At 46.4% G+C, this 14,845-nt stretch overlaps 1 protein-coding gene across 3 annotated transcripts in view; it reads left to right on the top strand.

Annotated features, from left to right (window-relative positions):
* Positions 1-14,845, top strand: part of cacna2d2a (calcium channel, voltage-dependent, alpha 2/delta subunit 2a) — a 262,938-nt gene that overhangs the window by 203,577 nt on the left and 44,516 nt on the right. For all 3 annotated transcript variants that reach the window (XM_065027032.1, XM_065027031.1, XM_065027033.1), the window contains 2 exons: positions 7,384-7,515; positions 8,080-8,137. In XM_065027032.1, the coding sequence (XP_064883104.1) occupies positions 7,384-7,515; positions 8,080-8,137 (190 nt within the window). The remainder of the gene's footprint in view (positions 1-7,383; positions 7,516-8,079; positions 8,138-14,845) is intronic.

Raw genomic sequence — 14,845 nt, 5'->3', positions numbered from 1 at the left:
AAGTGTACTTTTAAATTGTGTCTTTGTCCGTCAATCTTCTTCTATCTCTAAAACTTGGAGATAATCAACAATTCCTTCAGTGCCCAGTCCTTGTTTTCCAGTGTCTTTGTAGATGTGTGAGGTGGTGACGACTACCCCTGTGCTGTGTGTGTTCAAAATAAATGAGTACTGTCTGTGTTTGTTGAAAGGAATTGGGGAATTGAAGTTCTATTGCAACCACCATGCAGCTGGTTCCTGGCCACTCATCAGAGGAACGGCATAAAGATCTCCACGACGATGATGACGATGATAATGGTTATTACAAAGGTCTTGTCCATTAATAGCTTGAGTTCTATCATCCCAAATGGATTTTTCTTTAACGAGGGATCGTTTGTATTTACCCTGTGATATATTACACTAGCCGTGTGTGTGTGTGTGTGTGTGTGTGTGTGTGTGTGTGTGTGTGTGTGTGTGTGTGTGTGTGTGTGTGTGTGTGTGTGTATTAGTGTGTGTATTAGTGTGTGTATTAGTGTGTGTATTAGTTTTACTGTAATACTGGATTAATATTAGGCAGAAGGGAAAAGATCCATTTTGATGGCACCGTGAATAATGTGTGTGAAGTGGGGGTCCGTTGTGTGTATGTGAGGGATGGTCTCACACAGGGATATTCCGTAGATCCCACTCATATAATTGTTTCCCTACTTGGTGTGCAGTCCTGCTCCATAAAGGGGCAAAGCCAAGGGTGCTTTATACATCAGGCGAGCTGATGAATCACCTTTTAAAGGTATCAGAGAGAGGCCTGTTTTACGTGAAAGATGAGCCCAACACAGCGCTCAGGGGCCCTGTCCGCCTCCGTGTGCAAATTTTTCAACTGGGGAAATGTATATTTTTATCAACTGTCCAGAAAAGTCATGGCATATCCTAGCTGGATAAATCAAAGAGAATTTGTTTGCTTGCATTCCTTTCTCTTCGATATGCTCGTGTCTGTGGCCTGCAGTGTGGTTGGCTGACATTACAATAGAGGGGGATCACATCTGCATAAAACTCCCGGCCCGTGTCTTCTGGGGTGGGACCTGTCTGGATGTCTTTGAGCCAAGGGTACTCAGACAGTAGGTGGTGTTTACACACACACACACACACACACACACACACACACACACACACACACACACATAATCCCCCTGCCCACACACACTCTGGGGCGCTATAGCTACTCTGCCCTGCAGAGGAAAAGCGCAGTCATGACGTATTTTTCTTTACTGCAAAATCCGCCTTCAAAGTCTTTTTCTGTCTAGACAGACAGCAATTTCTGATACTCCATTATATATTCTGATCAACTGGCTTGTTCTTGTGTCAGGAAACGAAATACCACATAAACCAGATGATATACCTAGCCATTACAAAAGGTTTTTGACCAAATTCGTAGTTACTGCATTTTCCCTTTGAAGGGCACTATTGTGTTGGCCCTATTAAGTTATTTCAATAATGAATATGCTTTTGGTGTCAATTTGGTATCTTTGCCAACAGTTGCCAAAACCCAGTGGTTATTCTGTAGTTTACTGTAGCAGCAGCCCACTGCGATGGCCCATATTTACTGTAAGGCCTGACATATTTTCTGAGGAAATGGTAGTGCACAGTGCAGCAGGGTCTGTTTTGTCATGGTGTATTTCACAGTGGAAGGAAATAGAGTCTGTATATTGTTGAGCCCTAGGACCAGCTTGCCTCTTTCAGGTCTCTCAGGAGGAAACTCTCTCTCTCTCTTTCTTTATCTCTCACTCACTCTCTCACTCTCTCTCTCTCTTTCCTCTCTCTCTCTATCTCTGTCACTATCTTGGTCTCTCTCTTAGCCTCTCTCTCTCTCTGTCTCTCTGTCTCTCTCTCGCTCTCTCTCTTGCCTCTCTCTCTCTTGCCTCTCTCTCTTGCCTCTTTCTCTTGCCTCTCTCTCTTGCCTCTCTCTTTTGTCTCTCTCTCTCTCTCTCTTGCCTCTCTCTCTCTTGTCTCTCTCTCTCTTGCCTCTCTCTCTCTTGTCTCTCTCTCGCCTCTCTCTCTCTTGCCTCTCTCTCTCTTGTCTCTCTCTCTTACCTCGCTCTCTCTCTCTCTCTCTCTCTTGCCTCTCTCTCTCTTGCCTCTCTCTCTCTTGTCTCTCTCTCTTGCCTCTCTCTCTCTTGTCTCTCTCTCTCTCTTGTCTCTCTCTCTTGCCTCTCTCTCTCTTGTCTCTCTCTCTTGCCTCTCTCTCTCTTGTCTCTCTCTCTCTCTCTCTTGTCTCTCTCTCTCTTGTCTCTCTCTCTCTTGTCTCTCTCTCTCTCTTGTCTCTCTCTCTCTTGTCTCTCTCTGTCTCTCTCTCTCTTGTCTCTCTCTCTCTTGTCTCTCTCTCTCTCTTGTCTCTCTCTCTTGTCTCTCTCTCTCTCTCTCTCTCTCTTGCCTCTCTCTCTTGCCTCTCTCTCTCTTGTCTCTCTCTCTTGCCTCTCTCTCTCTTGTCTCTCTCTCTCTTGTCTCTCTCTCTTGCCTCTCTCTCTCTTGTCTCTCTCTCTTGCCTCTCTCTCTCTTGCCTCTCTCTCTCTTGTCTCTCTCTCTCTCTCTCTTGTCTCTCTCTCTCTTGTCTCTCTCTCTCTTGTCTCTCTCTCTCTCTTGTCTCTCTCTCTCTTGTCTCTCTCTGTCTCTCTCTCTCTTGTCTCTCTCTCTCTTCTCTCTCTCTCTCTTGTCTCTCTCTTGTCTCTCTCTCTCTTGCCTCTCTCTCTTGCCTCTCTCTCTTGTCTCTCTCTTGTCTCTCTCTCTCTTGTCCCTCTCTCTCTTGCCTCTCTCTCTCTTGTCTCGCTCTCTCTCTCTCTTGCCTCTCTCTCTTGCCTCTCTCTCTCTCTTGACTCTCTCTCTTGTCTCTCTCTCTCTTGCCTCTCTCTCTCTTGCCTCTCTCTCTCTTGTCTCTCTCTTGCCTCTCTCTCTCTTGTCTCTCTCTCTTGCCTCTCTCTCTCTTGCCTCGCTCTCTCTCTCTCTCTCTTGCCTCTCTCTCTCTTGTCTCTCTCTTGCCTCTCTCTCTCTCTTGTCTCTCTCTCTCTTGCCTCTCTCTCTTGCCTCGCTCTCTCTCTCTCTCTCTCTTGTCTCTCTCTCTCTTGCCTCTCTCTCTCTCTTGTCTCTCTCTCTCTCTTGTCTCTCTCTCTCTTGCCTCTCTCTCTCTTGCCTTCTCTCGCTCTTGTCTCTCTTGCCTCTCTCTCTCTCTTGTCTCTCTCTCTCTTGCCTCTCTCTCTCTCTTGTCTCTCTCTCTCTTGCCTCTCTCTCTCTTGCCTCGCTCTCTATCTCTCTCTCTTGCCTCTCTCTCTTGCCTCTCTCTCTCTCTCTCTTGTCTCTCTCTCTCTCGTCTCTCTCTCTTGCCTCTCTCTCTTGCCTCGCTCTCTTTTGTCTCTCTCTTGCCTCTCTCTCTCTCTTGCCTCTCTCTCTCTTGCCTCGCTCTCTCTCTCTCTCTCTTGCCTCTCTCTCTTGCCTCTCTCTCTCTCTTGTCTCTCTCTCTCTTGCCTCTCTCTCTCTCTTGTCTCTCTCTCTCTTGCCTCTCTCTCTCTTGCCTCGCTCTCTCTCTCTTGCCTCTCTCTCTTGCCTCTCTCTCTTGCCTCTCTCTTGCCTCTCTCTCTTGTCTCTCTCTTGTCTCTCTCTTGTCTCTCTCTCTCTTGTCTCTCTCTTGCCTCTCTCTCTCTTCTTGTCTCTCTCTCTCTTGCCTCGCTCTCTCTCTCTCTCTTGTCTCTCTCTTGTCTCTCTCTCTCTCTTGTCTCTCTCTCTCTCTTGTCTCTCTCTCTCTCTCTTGTCTCTCTCTTGCCTCTCTCTCTCTATTGTCTCTCTCTCTCTCTTGTCTCTCTCTTGTCTCTCTCTCTCTTGTCTCTCTCTTGTCTCTCTCTCTCTCTTGTCTCTCTCTCTCTCTTGTCTCTCTCTTGCCTCTCTCTCTCTCTTGTCTCTCTCTCTCTTGCCTCTCTCTCTCTTGCCTCTCTCTCTCTTGCCTCTCTCTCTCTTGTCTCTCTCTTGTCTCTCTCTCTCTTGTCTCTCTCTTGCCTCTCTCTCTCTCTTGTCTCTCTCTCTCTTGCCTCTCTCTCTCTTGCCTCGCTCTCTCTCTCTCTCTCTCTTGCCTCTCTCTCTTGCCTCTCTCTCTTGCCTCTCTCTCTCTTGCCTCTCTCTCTTGCCTCTCTCTCTCTTGTCTCTCTCTTGTCTCTCTCTTGTCTCTCTCTCTTGCCTCTCTCTCTCTTGTCTCTCTCTCTCTTGTCTCTCTCTCGCTCCCTGTTTGTTCCTCTATTTATCTACATCTGTAAAATTCTCTCCATCCCGCTCTTCTCCTTTCATTCTTCTTTTTTTGTGATTATGTCTCTGAATTTAGTGGAAAACATGTTGAGGCGCTCCCCTGGGTGGCAAGAGCAATTTGGCTCTCATATGTTCCTCCCCTCCAGTCACTGGTTAGTGCTGGTGTATGTGTGCATGTTTGTGTATGTGTGTGCTCGCGTGCGTGCGTGCGTGCGCATGTTCGTGTGTTACAAAGCAAGAGATGGCAGACCTTTCACTAACAGCTAGCTTGTTTGAATTTTGAAGAGGTTCTATACTAAACATCCTCAGTTTAACTATCTAACTTTGACTTTGAATGTAATAGTTTCTGGGCAATTCAACAACGGAATGTTTCAGTGTTAAACAAAAGAGTGTGAATACTAATGTTTGAATTAGTGCTCCAGCAAATGAGGCGTGTGAGTGGTGTTTAGAGGCCGGCTGGGTGGGGGTGGGGGTGGGGGCAGGTCGGGCCTCTTCTCTCCTCTCTCTCTCTCTCTCTCTCTCTCTCTCTCTAACCTGACAGCTCATCAGCAACTCGGAGCAGTAATTGAAAATCATGGGAAAAGTGGATAATGATCGTTTATTTGTGTGAAATGCAAACGAGAAGGGGAGAGAAGCTGGACTTGGAGGTTCAGGGGCTTATCTGGCTGTGGTTGGCTGAGTAATTAAATCAGGAAAGCCAGTGAAGTTCTCCTCAGCTCAGCGTCTCGTCCTGTTTCTCCTTTAATCAGGCGCCCATTAAACCTCTGATTGCGCGCCCCATCTTCTGACTCCAGCTCAGCTATTAAACAGGAAGTGAAAGCCTTTCTCTGTGGCAGCAGCTCAAGGGTGGGGGAAGGTGGTGGAGGGTGCATTGGCGGGGTGGATGGCATTCGAGCACAGGATGCAAGGTGAGAGAGAAATAGCAGGACATGTATGGTATTAATTGATGGGGAGAGGGGGAGAGCGACATGCAGGGGGAAAAAAGTATGTGGACACCTGCTCGTCGAACATCTCGTTCCAAAATGATGGGCATTTAATATGGACTTGGTAACCCTTGCTGCTGTAACAGCTTAGACTCTTCTGCGAAGGCTTCCCACTCGATGTTTGGAACATTGCTGCGGGGACTGGCTTTTTTTACTGCAAAATCTGACTTCAAAGTCTTTTTCTGTCTAGACAGACAGCAAATTCTGATACTCCATTATATATTCGGATCAACTGGCTTGTTCTTGTGTCAGGAAACAAAATACCACATTAATCAGACTTGATTCCATTCAGCCACATGAGCATTAGTGAGGTCGGGCAGTGATGTTGGGCGATTAGGCCTGGCTCTCAGTCGGCGTTCCAATTCATCCCGAAGGTGTTTGATGGGGTTAAGGTCAGGGCTATGTGCAGGCCAGTCAAGTTCTTCCACACCAATCTCGACAAACCATTTCTGTATGGACCTCGCTTTGTACATGGGGGCATTGTAATGCTGAAACAGGAAAGGGCCTTCTCTAAACTGTTGCCACATAGTTGGAAGCACAGAATCATCTAGAATGTCATTGTATGCTGTAGAGGTAAGATTTCCCTTCAATGGAACTAACCCAAACCATGAAAAACATTCCTCCTCCACCAAACTTTACAATTGGCACTGTTGCATTCGGGCAGGTAGCGTTCTCCTGGCCTCCGCCAAACCCAGATTTGTCCGTCGGACTTCCAAATGGTGAAGCGTGATTCATCACTCCAGAGATCGAGTTTCCACTGTTCCAGAGTACAATGGCGGCGAGCTTTTACACCACTCCAGCTGGCGCTTGGGATTGCGCATTAGACTTGTGTGTGCTGCTCGGCCATGGAAACCCATTTCATGAAGTTCCCGACGTACAGTAATCGTGCTGATGTTGTTTCCAGAGGCAGTTTGGAACTCGGTAGTGAGTTGTTGCAGGCGATTTTTACGCGCTACGCGCTTCAGCAATCGGCGGTCCCGTACTTTCATAAAGTACTACTGGCCTGTGAGATATAGCTGTGACCTTAACTTAAATACACACACACACGCACACACACACACACACACACACGCTGACTGGGAGTATTATGCAGATGTGAGCCGCCTTTATTGTAATGTCAGCCATCTACACTGCAGGCCACACACACACACACACACACACACACACACACACACACACACACACACACACACACACACACACACACAGTCAAGCTGTTTTGATTGGCTCTGTGGGGAAATAGCAGCAGCATGAATAGCACCATTATTTTCCCTCTCTATTCAAATGCAGCATCGTCCAAACTGCTGTCTCCACATATGCAGTGACACATGACCTCGACCAATGTCAGGTGTGATTCCTCCACTGCTCTCCACCGTATAGATATCGTCCAGATTACAGCGATGCCTGCTCCACACTGCTGAGGACCACCTCCGGATCTGGGACAGCTGATTGCATATATACATTTTTATGGAGTCTGACCACACTGTCAGAGTGGACAAGGTTATTCAGCCAGAAGAGAGATTGTATTGTTTTGTGTTTACATTATCCTGACCTGGACACACAGTATAAGGGTAATTCCACGAAATGAGTGCCTTTCTTGCGTCCCTTTGATATTTTAAGTAGAAATTGTAGAATTGTAGAATTTTAAAAGGCTGTTATATTAAATGAAGTGCCCTTTAATATAGAAAATTGAATACATTTTAAATGAAAACTTGATGAAGGGTCAAAAGTCACCATTTTGACGTGTCCCTCTAAACATCCTCTGTTACTCCAAGGAATATTTGAAACTCAAAAGTTTTCACCATCACTGTCAAGCCCTATTTATTTTATAGGTTTGACAAAGTCATTTCCAAAGATCATTATGTATTTAATGTGATTAGTTATTCATTTTAAGGTAATAAAGAAAACCTGTCCCCCATTTTAAGGTCAACCCTGTTACGTGAACTGAACTCTCGTTTTATTACTGTCAAACTATTCCTTTGCAAATCTACATTTTTCAAGGAACATTAAACCTCCAACAGTCAAATCATAGTGTCAAAACTATGTCGATTGGACATGTACTGTACCTCCGTGGCTGTGCTCATAGTGTCTCCTCTCATCTCCTCCGCCCTCCCCTCCTCTCCTCTCCTCTCCTCCTGCCCTGCAGCCCCAGTCATCCTGAATGAGCTGAACTGGACCCAGGCTCTTGAGAGGGTGTTTATTGATAACCGGCGGGAGGACAGCTCTCTGCGCTGGCAGGTGTTCGGCAGCTCCACGGGGGTCACAAGATACTACCCAGGTAAGTCTTAGACCATTGTTAATAAGGATATTATCAACATTCACTAGAACTATTGTATAGACATAGAGGTAAAAGAGATCAAGTTCTCCCGAGTGGCGCAGCGTTCTACCGCACTGCGTCGCAGTTCTTGAGGCGTCACTACAGCCCCGGGTTCAATCCCAGGCTGTGTCACAGCCGGCCGTTGACCGGGAGACCCACAATTGGCCCAGTGTCGTCCAGTTTAGGGGAGGGTTTGGCCAGTCGGGATTTCCTTTTCCCATCGCGCTCTAGCGACTCCTTGTGGCGGGCCGGGCGCCTGCGAGCTGACTTCCGGTCGCCAGCACATTGGTGCAGCTGGCTTCCGGGTTAAGCAAGCAGTGCGGCTCGGCAGGGTCGTGTTTCGGAGGACGTATGTCTCGTGACCTTCGCCTCTCCCGAGTCCATAGGGGAGTAGCAGCGATGGGACAACACTGTAACTACCAATTGGATACCACAAAATTGGGGGTAAAAATTAGAGATCAAAAAAACAAAACAAAAAAAGAGATCAAGTTGCAGAATGATGTTTTGTATTCCTCCTTTTTCCAGCCACTCCTTGGAGAGCACCCAATAAGATTGACCTGTATGACGTGCGCAGACGACCATGGTGAGTACTGACGTCCATGTTCTGTCTTCTTCCTCTTACATGCGATAGAGAGGCCCTACAGGTTTTCCATTCAGATGTTCTCCCACCCGGGGGCCAGCCTAAGGCCATTTACATGGGATTCATCTGCTATTTATTTGCCGACAGAATCCTTCTTTATGATGGGATGTTCTATTCAACCGAAGGATAATAATATTAGGAAAGCACATATTTGTTTAATATGAAGGTTCTGCTCCCAATACACTTGCAACATCTCAATGAATTTGGGGGGGGGGGGTTTATAAAGACATGGTATTGCCTATAGAATGACACATATTCTAATTTCAAATATTAAAGCCCCAGATATCTTACATCTTTGTTAGAACCTTCTCCGTGTATTGTGTTGTGAAATCCAATGTAACCAGTCTTGTATTGTGTTCTTGTAAGCTTTGGTCTATTATAGATGTTATTCCCCCCCAAGCTTAATAGAATAGTTCTCTCCTTTGTTTCAGGCCATTGAGGTTAAAGCATTATCTAACCCCTATTTATCTCAGTGAGTTACCAGAGAAAATACATTTTCTCCAGCTAGAAAGACCGCAGCCAAGTGGCAAATACGATATGGAGTGGTGCCATTGCTGTGTTGCGTTAAGTCACCTGCCATTTGGTTTGTGAATCCCTGCTGTGTGTCAGATCTTAGCCAGGGCCAGGGACTCACAGAGCACGGCGGTTTGACGTTTTCGACAGCACCGAGTGTGTGAGGCCAAACGGCCCCCCTTTCCCCTACACCCTCACCCCCTCCATCCTGCCTCTACCTGTCACTGTCTCTTCAACTCTGTTTAAGAGCTGCCTGTTGCCTGGTTGCAGATTAAAGCACACCGGACATAATCATGACAGCCACATTGATTAGAGTTGATGCCGGTTTCCATCCCTGGCTGTCTGCCTGTGTCCAGCTCCAGCATAGCTTGGTTGGCTGTTTAGGCCAAGGGTTGGCCAGAGGTGATGGATGAGCCCGGAGGGCAATGCACTGAGACAAACAGCAAACTCCCACGGTATACGATTCAAACACTTATGCAGTCCACTCCAGAGATGGATCTGTCAGGTAAATAAGCAACGTATTTATACCGATATCAACAGAGTCTGCTTTATTACACATTCCCATTAACATGCTAATTCATAAAGAGATGTGTGTTCAGCACACTCACCGGCCTACTCATATAAAACCGAGACGTGCGGATTCTGCTCAGAAGGTTAGAGTTGCCATTAAAGATGTGTGAGAAGCCTGTGTTTAGCTGAGCTCCAGGTTGTTTCCCAGCGTATCAGAATGAGGAAGTAATAAAGGCTCTTCCTGGACAGACTAATTGAGTTAACACTCTGGGAGAATGTGTCCCTGCAATGCCTCTGCTCTGGCAGACATGGGCCTTCACACAATGCCTGTAAAACACTGTAGACCTCCACGTGAACACGACGCTGCCAATAATTGCGCTGTTTGTGTTAACAATGGGCTGCAGGACGCCGCTGACAAGTTAAAAGGACGATCATGTCTGTGTAGAGAAAGAGCAGGTGCTCCTAATGTTTTATACACTCGGTGTATACGACAACCCATTTTAATTCCCTCACACAGGAGAAGAGTCTTCCTTGAGGCAGAGAGGAACGTGGATTTGAGAGAGGGAGAGGGTGTTACATTTTTAAAAATTTAACCTTCATTTAACGAGGCAAGTCAGTTAATCTTGATATTCCCCATCCCGGATCCGGTAGCGTAATCATCGCCTGACATTAGCATAACGCAACGGACATAAATATCCCTAGAAAATATTCCTATTCAAAAAAATCACAAATGAAATATATTGAGACACAGCTTAGCCTTTTGTTAATCACCCTGTCATCTCAGATTTTCAAAATATGCTTTACAGCCAAAGCTAGACAAGCATTTGTGTAAGTTTATCGATAGCCTAGCATAGCATTATGCCTTGCTAGCAGCAGGCAAACTACGTCACAATGCTGTAGACACCTTGGGGAATACGTAGAACGCGTAAGCTGGTTCATAGCACACTCACAGTTCAATAGGGACTCATTGGAACGCAGCGCTTTCAAAACCTGGGGCACTTCCGGATTGGATTTTTCTCAGGCTTTCGCCTGCAACATCAGTTCTGTTATACTCACAGACAATATCTTTACAGTTTAGAGTGTTTTCTATCCAAAGCTGTCAATTACTGTATATGCATATTCTAGCATCTTGTCCTGACAAAATATCCCGTTTAAAACGGGAACGTTTTTTTCCAAAAATGAAAATACTGCCCCCTAGTACCAAGAGGTTTTAATTAAGAGCAAATTCTTATTTACAATGACGGCCTACACCGGCCAAACCCGGACAATGCTGGGCCAATTGTGCGCCGACCTAAGGGACTCCCAATCATGGTCGGTTGTGATACAGCCTGGATTTAAACCAGGGCGTCTGTAGTGCCTTAGACCGCTGCGCCACTCGAGAGAGATGGAGAGAGAGCTGAAAGGAAGGAAGGGAGTCTGGAGACAGAGGATGTGACAGGGGTAGACAGGGGTGGATGCTTTCCACTGAAGAGCACCATGTCACCCCCTGGTCCTCCATGTTTGTCACTCTCATCTCTGCCTGTTGGTCTCCGACTTTCCCTCCATCCTCTCTGAAAGCTCCTGTGGCCTGTTGCCTAGCAACCTGTGCCCATGCCGTGTTGAGTGGCGGGGCCGTGGCAGGGAGTGCCATGATGTGGCAGGTCATGCTTGTGTGATTATAGTCTAACACGCTGTCTTCGGTTGTGACACTCTCTGGAGGGGTCAGCCAATCGCAGGGGGCTAAAAGACCACCCACTGGGTTAGGTAAGCCATTCACGTGTTTGTTAGGGGACAGCAATAGATAAATAGACCTTTAAAGGGGAATGGAGGTAACTCACATGCATATGCACACACACACACACACACACACACACACACGCACGCACACGTACACACACACACATCCTTTCACACAAACACATGTTGATGCACATACAAGAATCCTCCCCCACAAACCCAACAGCCAACTCACACACACATCAACACTCCCTCATACTACTGAGCGATATGCAGCTAGATTGCACAGATGCAACCGCAGGAACACGCTTCATCCCAGTTTCATGTGTGAAAATCGCATTTCCACATACAGCTGTTTTCAGATGTATTAAATGAGATAATACCACATTTTCACTTGAGAAAAAAACATGTTTCCACCTCACATATGAATTGCAGTTGCACATGTGAAATATGTCTTGTTTACATGTGGAATTGCAAGTTCACATGTGAAAATTGAAGAAAACATCGAAGAGAACTTGCAATTTCACATGTGGTGATGCAATACTGTGATTCTCCTCACATGTGAAAATGATGCGTCAAGATGTTGCAGTATTAATGTTTCCACATATGGAATAGCAAATTCTTTACTGCCGTTCTGTGAAAAGGTAACTTAGCCTACCTGAGTATAATGATTCAAGTGCGTACAAATAGGATCATTTCTTATTTCTGAGCCAGCAATTGGGAGCTTCACTGCTGCAGGCGCATGCCTCTCTTCTTCATATAGTCTCCAAAAAGTGTCCAAAAAACCACCTGTTCTTTTCACGTGATTCTTTTCATGTGTTTTCTTTTGGTTGTTGTCAGGGATAACCCCGACACTGACACTAAGTCTGAAATGTGATTTTCAGGAGGAAATAAAAGGATGGCTTGTGTGCACCCTAAAAGACCTTCACCTTTTTACGGGAATGAGTTTAGGGCTCGTTGACCTGTCCTTTAGATATGCCAGCTGGGGTGGTGTGTGTGTGTGTGTGTGTGTGTGTGTGTGTGTGTGTGTGTGTGTGTGTGCGTGCGTGCGTGCGTGCGTGCGTGCGTGCGTGCGTGCGTGCGTGCGTGCGTGCGTGCGTGCGTGCGTGCGCGCGTGTGTCTAAAGTGTGTAAAGTGTGTAACGTGTGTAATCCTTTGAGGAAATCGGGGAAAGGGAGAAGATGAGGCTGCGTAGCTCGTTGCCTCCACAGATGGGCTCCCTCCATCTGTCTGTCTGCTGTGCTCCCCACTAACGGGCCTCGGGAAAATGAATGGTCCAGTCAACACACTTAATTGTCTCCAATTGCTCTGACATTAATTATTAACATTTGTCCATTATAAAGTCTGTTAAGGAAGTCAAGGAACAGAGGTGGAGAGAGAGAGAGAATGAGAGAGAGAGAGAGAGAGAGAGAGAGAGAGAGAGAGAGAGACAGGCATGGAGTCCTGTTAGCCAAGCGTTGCAGAGATCCCATTACCTTCCAGGTTCAGTACAGCGTGCAGGGCCATAACAGACATTGATTTCTCTGAAAAGTCAATCTACCTTCTCAGTAAATATTATGGCTTCTAGTCAATCCCAGCCAGGAGATGAGCCTCCCAAAATGCCATGGCCCAAACGCCTGGAGCCTCTGTGCTTGCCTCCCTTCCTACCTGCCTCTCCCATTCTCCTCACTCACTCCTCCTGCAGGGAGTGGGTTCGCCAAAGGGAAAGCTTCTCTGTCTCTTTGACTGTAGCGTGAAGCGATAACCATGACTGTGGCGTCACAGTCGGAATGTTTTCCCATCTCTCGTTCCATTGGAAATAGTGACCTTGGGCCCATAAGACATGCGACTTAAGTAATTCAACTCTCAAATCTGGAAATCCATCGTAGTATAGTAGAAAAATGTGTAGCTACTGTTGAATGTTTTGAATTCAAATGTCTTTCCATTTACCATAACATATAAATGATTTATAATATTTCGTACTATGGGCATAACCTGAAATATGGAAATGTGTCTCTTGGTATCAACCCCCTCAAATAATCAGCCAAAAGTCAAATAAATAAAAGACAGACAACATCTCTTTCTCCTGCAGGCTCTCTGGGCCACATCCTCCTATATTTCTGTTTATCTTAATTTAATCTTCATTCAGCAGCCACATCCACAGGAGCACTAAGAGAGCAGGAGTCCATAAAATAATAAGCCCATCATCACAACGACACACACGGTTAATATTCACACGCTCACAGGATACAAAACACTGCAACTCATAGATAGGTATATACCATCAACTCTATGCATCCGGTGCAATGCGTTCAGAGTTTACAAAACATTAGGAACACCTGCTCTTTCCATGACATAGACCGGGTGAATCCAGGTGAAATCGAGGGTCCCTCCTGATTGCTGTCACCTGTTAAATCCACTTCAATCACTGTAGACGAATGGAACCCGAGAGGTTAAAGAAGGATTTGAAAGCCTTGAGCCAATTGAGACGTGGGTTGTGTGTGTGTGCCATTCAGAGGGTAAATGGGCAAGACAAAAGTGCCTTTGAATGGGGTATGGTAGTAGGTGCTTGGCGCACCGGTTTGTGTGTGTGAACTGCAACGCTGCTGGGCTTTTCACGCTCAACAGTTTCCCGTGTGTATCAAGATTGGTCCACCACCCAAAGGACATCCAGACAACTTGACACAACTGCGGGAAGCGTTGGAGTCAACATGGGCCAGCATCCCTGTGGGAACGCTTTCGACGAACTGAGGCTGTTCTGAGGGCAAAAGGGGGGTGCAACTCAATATTAGGGAGGTGTTCCTAAAGTTTCATACACTCAGTGTGTACGTACATTCAGAAACACACACATGCAGGTATTTATAGAAACTACTCCCACAATCACACACACGCATACGCAGACGCCCACACACACACATACTTGATTCTAGAATAAGATTAACCTAGGCCATTTTAGTGTTTTATCATTGTGTATTATCTGGAAAGTACGTAGATAATTCCCCCGATTCAAATGTAATGCACCCCACTCAGGGAAACGGGTCAGGGTACATAAACACAATCTTCTGAGAGTGTTAGCCCCCCAGCACAGTTAATGTATTGATTTTACAGCGCCGGTCCGCGAGAAAACTATTTCATGAATTCCAATGAGACTCTTTTACCAGACTGCCACGAAGGGACAGAAATACAATCACTGCCACGCAGAATATGTCATTGTATTCTACTGGTTGCTTAATGTGTTCTTTTTAAGATGTTTCTTTCTTCTGTGGGTGCCAATTTCGCAGCTTTAATCTGTTGTCATTTAATGCTGTGCCTCTGCCTTGAGACCTGCCGCTCAAACAAAACATTTTGACTGTTTTATGTTGTCATATGTTTTATGTTATTACTAGTGTGTGACAAGTGTTTACTTTGATTTGCTCGTTAAAACATTGGTCGAAACAGCTACCTCTGATGAAGTGCACATGCAGACATCAGCCTACTCGTATTCCTCATCGTGTGCACACTTACACAGTGGCTCTCATTAAGGACTGTGTTACTATTCGATTATGTAGTCATTTCCATGTAACAACAGAGAGAGAGAGAGAGAGAGAGAGAGAGAGAGAGAGAGAGAGAGAGAGAGAGAGAGAGAGACGCAGGGATAGTGTTGTTGGGGTGGTGGGCAGGGACAGGCAGGGATAGTGTTGTTGGGGTAGGGACAAGCAGGGATAGTGTTGTTGGGGCGGTGGGGGTAGAGGCAGGCAGACAGGGTTGGTGTTGTTGGGTTGGTGGGCAGGGACAGGCAGGGATAGTGTTGTTGGGGTGGTGGGCAGGGACAGGCAGGGATAGTGTTGTTGGGGTGGTGGGCAGGGATAAGCAGGGATAGTGTTGTTGGGGCGGTGGGCAGGGACAGGCAGGGATAGTGTTGTTGGGGGGGGTAGAGGCAAGCAGGGATGGTGT

Source organism: Oncorhynchus nerka, linkage group LG2 (assembly GCF_034236695.1).
Source record: "Oncorhynchus nerka isolate Pitt River linkage group LG2, Oner_Uvic_2.0, whole genome shotgun sequence".
NCBI lineage: Eukaryota > Metazoa > Chordata > Actinopteri > Salmoniformes > Salmonidae > Oncorhynchus > Oncorhynchus nerka.
This window is presented reverse-complemented; position numbering and strand designations above follow the sequence as displayed.